We start from the raw sequence: 11,264 nt of genomic DNA on the forward strand, positions 1-11,264 counted from the left end.
GCCGAAGCACAACCACAACAATGTTCCTCTGCAAAACACATGCAGTTTTGGTTTTTAACCACTAGAGGGACAAACGTTCCATCAACTTCAATGAGTTATTTAAATGTTTTCTAGTGATAAAGTACGTTTTTGATCAGTTTTATTCAGAAAATGTAATTCAAATTAAAAGTGAATTATGACTCAAATAATTTCAGGAGAATCAACCTTAATCCTAATATAAGGTGATTAAATCTGCACAGTTTATTCAGTATAAAGATGTTGAGTGTCACATCACAAGGCTTGAAAGTTCAAGTCAATATCCATTAGAACAACATTTCTTCTGAGAAACTAAAATTATATATTTAACTGACTAAAAAACCACTTTGATTTAGTTCACAAAGTTCTACGGGTCAGATTCTGTTACTTTTATAAATGAAAAATATTTAAAAGTACAATTTACTGTGTAATGGCATTAGTGTTATAGTTGTACCACTTAACATTTCAATTCTAAGCAGTTGTTTTGGTGTTATTGGGATACTAATGTATTATAGTTTCACTAATATTCTCCATTTTCATTTTAGTTCAAGTTTTAACAATTTGAGTAAATATAGTGTATTCAAAAAGTACCAATAAAACAAGATCATGTCTCATGTATATTTCAGTTGTTTTTGTCTATATATACAGTATATATACCCCCATTGCAAATCAGGTTTAATGGAAACATTTACAGGCTTTAAGCAGTTTGCAATGAACAAATCAAACTAAAGTAATTGAAATATCTCAACACAACAAATGTTTCAAGTGGTTTCCACAAATTCAACTGAATATGCAACTTTTAATGACTTCTGCAGGCTCAAAATTATTCACCCCCTTCATGGCAAGCATCGTTTCTGAGGGATCTGAGCCCGTTCCTCATGAGCAAAGGCCTCCAGTTCAGGGATATTCCTGGGAACCGCCTTCAAATCCCCCCAGAGATGTTCTATAGGGTTCAGGTCAGGAGACTGTGATGCCACTGTATCTCCCAGGATGACTTCTGCAAACAAGCCTTGCTGGACTCTGAGGTTTGCTTGGGATCATTGTCCTGCTGAAGGTCCAAGCTCCAGCTTCCTCTCTGACGGCATGATGTTTTCTCCCAGGATCTCCTGATACTTCAGTGATCCATCTCTCCTTCCACACGCTGCAGGTTTCCAGAGCCGGAGGATATACATCAGCCGAGAGCATCACGAGCTCCTCATGCTGAACTGTAGACAGAGTACGCTTCATTCTTCTTCCTCCAGACACACGCTGATCCACAGGGCCGAACAGCTCCAGTTGTGTTTCATCGCTGCACAGAACAGAATCCCAAAACTTCTGTGGCTTATTTATATGATTTTGAGCTCTTTTCTTGTGCTGTTGGGTCAGTAGTGGTGTAGTCTGGCATGGCTCACTGTTCAGCTGAAGCCTCAGAGCCTCTGGACATCAAGTCCTGCTCTAGATCTTCTGCAGTCGCTCCAGGGCTTTCTGGACCGGCTTTCTCAGAGATCTGGTTTCAGCCGTTGATACGTCCCTCCTTCTGCCCGTCCGGGGAGAGTAACCACTGTTCCTTTAACACTGAACTTGCGAACTATGCTTCCAACATATGTTTCTCTAGGAACATTTAGTGCCTTCACTATCTTTCTGTATCCTGTGCCTTGTTTGTGAAGGGCGATGATATCTTCTCTTTTTGGACCGTTCTATGCCATATTTCTAACATTCAGTCAAACGTGACACTCATCAAACCTCACCAGTTCAGATATTTCATGTGTTCTAGCTCAAGCACACCTGGTGCAGCTAATGAAGCCCTTGATTAGTGAGACAACACCTGTTCTGCAGATGTGTGCTGTTCTGAGGGATTGTATTCAGGGGGCTGAATAATAAATAAAAAAAGTAAAAAAAGTTTTTTTTTTTTTAATTACTTTTGTTTGATTTGTTCGTGTGTATGTGTGTGCGTGTGTGTGTGTGTTTGTGTGTGTGTGTGTGTGTGTGTAAAGAATAACTGATCTGCTTATCGTCAGTGTTTGACAGAAGGCAGTCGGAGGAACTGAAGCCTGTCGTCACGCGAGCTGATGAACATTAATGAAGTTGCCATGAAACCGACACCGCAGTTCCTCAGGATGGTCAGCGGCAACCGGATCCGTGTGAAGCGTCGACGTCACTGAAACACACACACACACACACACACACACACACACACACACACACACACACACACACACACACACACACACACACACACACACACACACACACACACACACACACTCTCTGTTCACTCAGAGCTCGGTCTCACACAGAGTCAGTCCGTGCTCTTCCCGATGGACAAGAGTGTGATCAAACTCAACCACTGTGAGAAGGACATCTTCTGCTTCTTCGTCCCGGATCAGTGTCCTGAATGCGGGATGAGTTTCAGCGGGAAGAGGCTTGAGGAGGCGCCGGTCAGCATTCCCAACCCCTTCTCTAATGGACACAAAGTCCCGTGTGCTTTCCTCGTGGCTTCAGCAGAACACAGTGTGCTCAGGTACGGCTTTAACACTGTCCTCTTATAGAGCAGATCCTCATGTAGAGATTCACTGAGCAGTTTCTCGGACTGACGCTGTGCTTTTCAGGGACTTCTCCGGCCACTCGGATCTACACACAGGAATCACCAACACTAACGGTATGTGGTGTCACTTTAACACACAAAAGTGCTACAGTATATAAAGAAATTTGTATTTGCTAGTGTTTTAGTTTTCTTATAATCAGGGTTAAAACTACAACCATAAAAAAATCTACTTTTTTTTAAAACTCAAAATAAAATATATATATATATATATATATATTAATTTCAACATTTCTCATTTAGTTTAGGTTAAAGTACACTTTTTTTTTAATGAAAATGGACAATATAATAAAAACTGATTCAAAATAATAATAAAAGCCATAATACTATCTCAATGATACTAATAAAAACTGCTTATAATTTGAATGTTAAATGGTACTAAATACAACTAACTATATTAATGACATTCAGTAAATTGCACAGTAAACGTTGTGTGTGTTACAGGCATGTGAGCAGCTAAACACAAAAAAGGAAATTATTATTAAAAAAAAAATATATATTTTATAATGCAATAATAAATATTGTACTGTATCATTAAAAATAAGTACTTTATAATCATGATAATAATATATTACAATACAATGTTTTAATAAAAGTATTAATTGAATTGTTATTATTAATAACAATGTTAATTATTATCATTATTAATATTTTATTTTAAAGAACGTTTAGTAGTAAAAGTACAAAATTACAACACTGAGCTTTATTTATTTTTACCGCATCAACAGATTCATAACTGATTCCCATGAGGAGTTTGGGAAGATGATTGACGCTCGTTGAGTTCCTGAATGTAAAGAAGCGACTCAAACACTCAGAGAAGCTTTAACTGTGAATCTGGACTGAAACGAACAGTGCTGTGCTTTACTCTGAAACATGCAGATTATAGAATTACATTAAATTATTACAATGTGTAAATTAACACGTTTAGCTAACTGTGATTAGTATATGTACATTTCTGAAATACATAACTTAGACAGTCTCCTCTGAGAACAGACTCTGTACTGTAATGTGGACTTTCTCTGTGAAGCTGCTTTAAAATAATGTGTATTGTGAAAAGCGCTTAACAAATAAATGTGAATTGAATTGAATGAATCCAGGAATAGTCTATAACTACACGAGGGCCGGTGTCCAACGGGAACAGGAGGGATGGGAACGCTGTGTGTGTGTGCCGCTGGTCCAGCCCGACATGTTCAGTCTCATAAACCAGTGGGACCAGTATCTGGAGAAGTTCTCCTCCCATCAGATGTGGGACCCACTGTGGCACAGGTCAAAGACTGCACACACACACACACACACACACACACACACACACACACACACACACACACACAGACACACACACACACACACACACACACACACACACACACACACACACACACACACACACACACACACACACACACACACACACACACACACACACACACACACACACAGAGAGACACACGCAGACAGACACACACACACACACACACACACACACACACACACACACACACACACACACACACACACACACACACACACACACACACACACACACACACACACACACACATAGCCTACACAGACAGACAGACAGACACACACACACACACACACACACACACACACACAGAGAGACACACGCAGACAGACAGACAGACACACACACACACACACACACACACACACACACACACACACACACACACACACACAGAGAGAGACACACGCAGACAGACAGACAGACACACACACACACACACACACACACACACACACACACACACACACACACACACACAGAGACACACGCAGACAGACACACACACACACACACACACACACACACAGACACACACACACACACACACATAGCCTACACAGACAGACAGACAGACAGACACACACACACACACACACACACACACACACACACACACAGAGACACACGCAGACAGACAGACACACACACACACACACACACACACACACACACACACACACAGAAAACTGCATCCAACGGAATCCTCACATTATTTCAACTTAAATTTAAAATAACTCACAATTTCATGCACAACCCTTTTAATTCCGCTTAAAATATCTCACATTGGGAGTCTCTGCAGACCTGTTGTGTAAAACAATAATAATATAAGATGATATTTCATGAGTCTTGCCACTAGATGGCCTTATAGCTCTATACGGAGTCCTCTGGGTCCTAAAGCCACAGCCTTCAGTATGCATTCAGACACACATGTAGACATAATACAAGCATTTTTTGGTAAAGTTTTAGCATTTTTAGTTTTTAAAAGTTTTTCTATGTGAACTGAAGCATTCCTCGCATTCCACTCATTCCTAACGGGGTCAGATCGAGCCGAGAGGGAAGGATCTGTTACTTTTTAAAATTTCAACCACAAAACTCCTCGAATCCATTCCATTGTGTGTGTGTGTGTGTGTAGCCTATTCGTGGTTCAAGTGCGACAAAAGTCCAAATGTGAGTTTCAGTGCAGCTTCAAAGTCTCGACATGATCCAGCCGAGGAATAAGAGTCTTATCTAGACAAACCAGCGGACATTTTAGAACACATATACTTTTATCCACAAATGCTGGTCTTGCACTGTTTTCCAAAAAAAAAAAAAAAAAAAAAAATTTCTTTTCGACTGAAGAAAGAAAGACATGAACATCTTGGATAGCGTGTGGGAGAGTAAAGAAGTTGAATTCTGAAGGTAACTGCTCCTGTCAGGTGTTCATCCTGCTCTTGATTATGTTCCAGCTTTAACGAGGAAACGCACAACTGCTACAGCTTCACGCTGACGTTCATCAACTGTGTTCTGGCGGCGCAGTCCAAGCCGGGCCTGAGCAAAGACCGCTTCACACACACCTTCGTTCTGCCTCGGATCAGAAGAGCCTCCAAGTACATGATGTTGTGCCGGGAGATCTCCCAGAATCACTTCTACATCGTCGACAGCCCGAGGAGAAACTCGCGGGAGAGTCCGAGCGAGGAGGACGAGGACCGCAAGAACTTCTGAGATGTTGTTTAATCATTCATGTATCTTGTATCAAGGTGGAATTTGATTGAATGACGCCTAAATGTGCCTGTTAATCTATACTGTTATGAGCTGAAACTACACTTTTGTAAAGCTTCTCAAAGTCAGACATATTTCACTTCCAGAAACACTGTACGGTTTAGATGACAAGCTGAGAACGACAACTGTCAATGTTTTTATCGTTCATCAGAAACTTATGTGTCGTTAGGTATATCTGTAATGCGGAATATTAATTAATAAAAAAATTAAAAAAACATATACTACGTTAGAGCAACCTGAGAAGGTAGGCTACACATTGTTGTCCTATTATTAGTTTAACTGGTTCTATTGCTCTTCTCATTTCTATGTCACTTTGGATAAAAGCGTCTGCTAAATGATTAAATGTATTTTTAAATTTAGACTGATTTTTAAAACGATAACTTGATCAGTAGGCTATGGTCGTTGGTGTGAATGGGTCTTTGGTCTAGAATTTGAGTTCTGTTCACATTCATGCAAACATTTTAGCCGCTTTTCCACTGTCGGGCCACATAACCATTATCTATACTTATAGACCCAATTATAGACCCATTTCAAATCTTCCATTTATGTCTAAAATATTAGAAAAAGTGGTGTCCGCTCAATTGTGTTCTTTCTTGCAAGAAAATGATATCTATGAAAAGTTTCAGTCAGGATTCAGACCGCACCATAGCACTGAAACTGCGCTCGTTAAAATCACAAATGATTTACTTTTAGCTTCTGACCAAGGCTGTATCTCAATACTAGTTTTACTTGATCTTAGTGCTGCGTTCGATACTATAGATCACACAATACTCTTAGATCGACTACAAAATTATACTGGTGTTCAAGGACGAGCATTAAGCTGGTTCAAATCATACTTATCTGAACGCTACCATTTCGTCTATTTAAATGGAGAAAAATCGATCATAACGCCAGTAAACTATGGAGTGCCGCAGGGATCTGTGTTAGGCCCTCTATTATTCTCAGTATATATGATGCCACTTGGAAATATTATAAGGAAACATGGAATTAGTTTCCATTGTTATGCTGATGACACTCAAATATATATTTCATCACGGCCAGATGAAAACGCTAAATTATCCAAATTGACAGAGTGTGTTAAAGATATAAAAGATTGGATGACGCGTAATTTTCTTTTATTAAACCCAGACAAAACAGAGGTAATACTTATCGGTTCAAAAAACCGCCCACAAAACCTTTCGCAATACAACTTTAATATAGTAGGATGTCCTGTTACTTTATCCTCTTCAGTAAAAGACCTGGGTGTTATACTAGACTGCAACCTGTCTTTCAAAAATCATATTTCATATGTTACAAAAACCGCCTTTTTCCACCTTAGAAACATTGCTAAGCTACGTAATATGCTATCAGTTTCTGATGCAGAAAAGTTAGTTCATGCATTCATGACCTCGAGACTAGATTACTGTAATGCTTTATTAGCTGGTTGTCCTGCATCCTCAATAAACAAGCTACAGTTAGTCCAAAATGCCGCCGCTAGAGTTCTTACTAGATCAAGAAAATATGATCATATAACACCGATTTTATCATCACTGCATTGGTTACCTATAAAGTTCCGTATTAATTATAAGGTATTGCTACTGACTTATAAAGCCCTAAACGGCTTAGCTCCAGTCTATTTAACGGATCTTCTATCGCCCTATAATCCATCGCGCTCTTTAAGATCACTTAATTCAAGGCTTTTGGTCATACCTAGGATATCCAGATCCACCAAAGGAGGGAGAGCATTTTCACATTTAGCTCCAAAACTCTGGAATAGCCTTCCTGATACTGTTCGTTGCTCAGACTCGCTCTCCCAGTTTAAAACTAGATTAAAGTCGCATCTCTTCAGCCAGGCATTTATATAATATTTTTAATCTTACAGTTCAAATTACAATCCGGCCTCTAGTTAATAAACGCCAGAGGAGAACTGGCCCCCGACTGAGCCTGGGTTCTCCCAAGGTTTTTTTTTTCTCCATTGGGTCACCTGATGGAGTTTTAGGACACCATTAGGTCACTTGATGGAGTTTTTCGGTTCCTTGCCACTGTTGCCTTTGGCTTGCTCAGTTGGGGATATTCTGGGGATATCTAATTTGATTTTATCAATAAATTCCACTAGAAACAAACCTTGTTGTATTATTTTAATTTAAAGGTGCCTTATGTAAAAATTGAGGTAAAAATATCCAAAAAATGAGCTACATGCATCAAAAGAATGAGAAGAAATAAGGGCGATGATGTCATTAAAAAAATGTCAGGTTATAGTGCTGCAGAGATATCAACCTCAATTAGCATTAGCATTAATAGCCACGGCCCGACAGGTGTCGTAATACCAGTTTCGGCCATGGGAGGCGGTATGCCGGCAACATAACCACCAGCCAAACATGCAATACACGAATAACTCGCACGGCTTGTGGGCGTACTTGAACCTGATGTCAATCGTGTGGAAAGTAGCCTACTGCCCACTACTACATTCAAATAAAATATGATAAAAAAGGAACAGAACCAGAGTAAACATTGGCACTGCTTTCCATCGCTGGAGACAACTAATGGACATGAAAAAAATGAGGTTTGACTTCGAACTTGCAACATTTCGTTTGGATTGGTAAGTAAGATGCTGTTAGTATTTCGTTAGAAGTTTGTTTTATATGTTTGTGTAGATTTTCGGGAAGTTATAACATAGAAATGTATCGAAGAGTGTTCGATAAACGTATATAACGTTCATAAATACAGTATTGTAATATAGTACACATAGCACAATCTCTATTGCTCTTTTTTTCTTGCCAACTACGTGACCTATATTATGTTTATTAAATGGCTTTCCTGAGGTAAATCTGACATAATTGTTCTCCAGCTGTGTTATTGACCTCTTCACGATGATAAAAAACACTGATTGGTCGATATTATGTATGAGGAATACATTTTGGTAAGTTGTAGCCTAACGTTACTGTATCTTTCAGTGTTCGTGATTTTTTTACTATTAGCTAGTAGAGATGATCGGTTCACATGCGCTAGGGATCTGTCGTGTAACATTTACAAGCGCCAAAACGGTATTTAATTGACAGAATCTGAGAGCTGAGATTTTTTTATATCATAACTAACCTGCTCTGTCTAGTCTGTCGGTCTCCGTGTCCTCTTTGCTTCGCGATTTTTCTGTGCGTGAGAAAATTGATGTGTGGGGTGAGAGCGTGTGAAAAGTGTTTGCGTGTGTCTCACGGTGAATGCGTGAGAGTTGGAAGCTCTGGTTATGTTGGCGCTAGCTTGGTCAACATCAGCGAATGCTGTCTGTCAAATTAATGTAATTCAAACTAACAATAAAAATGTAATATGAACAAAACGAATATGAACATATTCACTGGTAAAGGTGAAGGGGAGTAGCTTGAAGATATTCATACTCTAGAGTAGACCAACTCACTTTCTGGAGGTATACTGCCCCCATCTGGTATGGAATGTGGAGTATGAATTTATTTATTTTTACACAAGGCACCTTTAATACTGTGAAGCTGCTTTGATACAATCTGTATTGTGAAAAGCGCTATACAAATATACTTGACTTGACTTGACTATACTAGGGCTGTTGGATGCTTGAATCTGATTGGTTGACAGACATTCTAAGGTGTGCAGTTGTTTTCAGGTAAACGCACAGCTAAAGTAGTTCCAGGCAGGTTTTGACCGCATCACAGTTCCATATCACTTCGCCAAATGATTTCAGTTCACAACTCACAACGACACAGACCAAGCAAATAAATATGTGACCCTGGACCACAATTCTTTACATTTATGCATCATCTGAAAGCTGAATCAATAATCTTTCCATTGATGTGTGGTTTGTTAGGATAGGACAATATTTGGCTGAGATACAACTATTGAGAATCTGGAATCTGAGGGTGCAAAAAAAATCGAAACATTGAGAAATCTCCTTTAAAGTTGTTCATTTATGTGTGCGATTGTGCTGCACTCACTCACAGAAATACATGTTTGATATATTTATGGTAGGACATTTACAAAATATCTTCATGGAACATAATCTTTACTTCATATCCTAATGATTTTTGGCATAAAAGAAAAATCTATCATTTTGACCCATACTATGTATTGTTGGCTATTGCCACAAATATACCCGTGCGTCATGTGACTGGTTTTGTGGTCCAGGGTGCAATATTTTTTTCCCCAGGATGGTAGGGGAAGACTCATGAATATTCATTAGGGAAGTCATCCCTGATTGGTCTTAACCCCAGTGACGGGTAGGTTTAGGGGCGGGGTTAGGGAGGTCATAAGACCCCCAGTGACGGGTAGGTTTAGGGGTGGGGTTAGGGAGGTCATAAGACCCCCAGTGACGGGTAGGTTTAGGGGCGGGGTTAGGGAGGTCATAAGACCCCCAGTGACGGGTAGGTTTAGGGCTGGGGTTAGGGGTAGGTCATCAGACCAATCAGGGATGACTTCCCTAATGAATATTCATGAGTCTTCCCCTACCATCCTGGGGAAAAAAATATTGTGTCCAGGGTCACATATAGTAAACAACAGGATAAAAACGACATTAATTCCATGGCTTTTTGCCACAAAATTACGTTTCATTATGTATGGAAAGCACTTACTCTTTCTTCACGCTAAACCACACACACACACACACACACTCACACAGAAACGTATTGTTAGCGCTGCTCTGACGATTTCATCAGTAAAATAGTGTAACAACCTAAAAGCTACACGACGTTTCTCTCTAGCTAAGTAATAACGCCGCTGTTCTTGAAGCAGAGAAACGTGCAGTCCACTATTAGCAGAGACGCTTCTGCCGAACACTGTTGAGAGACACAAGCTGCGCTTCCATTAACTTCTGCAATATTTTCTAAATGTCGATAAAAAACCTATTGCTGAATGACGTTTCCATTAACCGATGTTATGCGACTAAACGACATTTTTCCCTCTCGCATTTAATCATTCCAAAAATCATGGCGATGGATGTTGATAGGTTTACATATCTCTCTCAGCCACCGCACTGGCCATTATTATTCCTGGAAGGAGTCGTAGGCGTGTGTCCAAGCTTTAATGGCCAGGAAAGACCCTTATACTGGGAGCGGCACGGATGAGGTGTTTCTGGGTGTTTCTCCCTCATTTCTGCTTTTAGGTCCTGATAAATTGTGGCATTTGTTGTTTTGAATCCAGTATTCCCGTAATTCCTTTGTCTTTTATGAGTTTAATCAAAAACGTCTTCTCTTCAAACATACAGCGGCATCTTTAAAGAATGAGCGACTTTTACGTTCGTCGGGTGACCTGGACATGCGAACCGTTTCCATTGGACTTTTGCGAAATATTCTTTTTCCGAATTGCCTGAAAAACCACCTCATGCGAGCGTGAAATCTTTTTTGCGACATACAGGAGTTCTTGCGAGATGTTTCCATTGGGCAGATTTTCAGTTTGAAGGGTAATGGATACACGGCTACACAGACTCAGGTAATTCACACGCTTCATCTCTCTCTCTCATTACTGCATTAATAACTGCATTAGTCTGCCATTAGTGGCTCAAGTCTCCATTATTAGCATTAAAATGACGGTTTGGAATTAGCATCAGAGGCGTGGGATGAGAAGTGTGTGAAATTAGTCCTACACACACACACACAAGCGTTT

General features: G+C 39.8%; 1 protein-coding gene across 1 annotated transcript; it reads left to right on the forward strand.

Annotated features, from left to right (window-relative positions):
• Positions 1-2,312: 2,312 nt before the first annotated feature.
• mkrn2os.2 (MKRN2 opposite strand, tandem duplicate 2) lies at positions 2,313-5,754 on the forward strand (the record flags this gene model as incomplete). The annotated part of the gene is made up of 4 exons (XM_084395968.1): positions 2,313-2,515; positions 2,604-2,653; positions 3,694-3,862; positions 5,354-5,754. The coding sequence occupies 4 exons, from the start codon at positions 2,313-2,315 to the stop codon at positions 5,607-5,609; spliced, it is 678 nt and encodes a 225-aa protein (XP_084252094.1). The 3' UTR covers positions 5,610-5,754.
• Between the last annotated feature and the right edge of the window lie 5,510 nt (positions 5,755-11,264).

This window comes from Rutilus rutilus (genome assembly GCF_951802725.1).
Source record: "Rutilus rutilus genome assembly, chromosome: 22".
Classification (NCBI taxonomy): Eukaryota; Metazoa; Chordata; class Actinopteri; order Cypriniformes; family Leuciscidae; genus Rutilus; species Rutilus rutilus.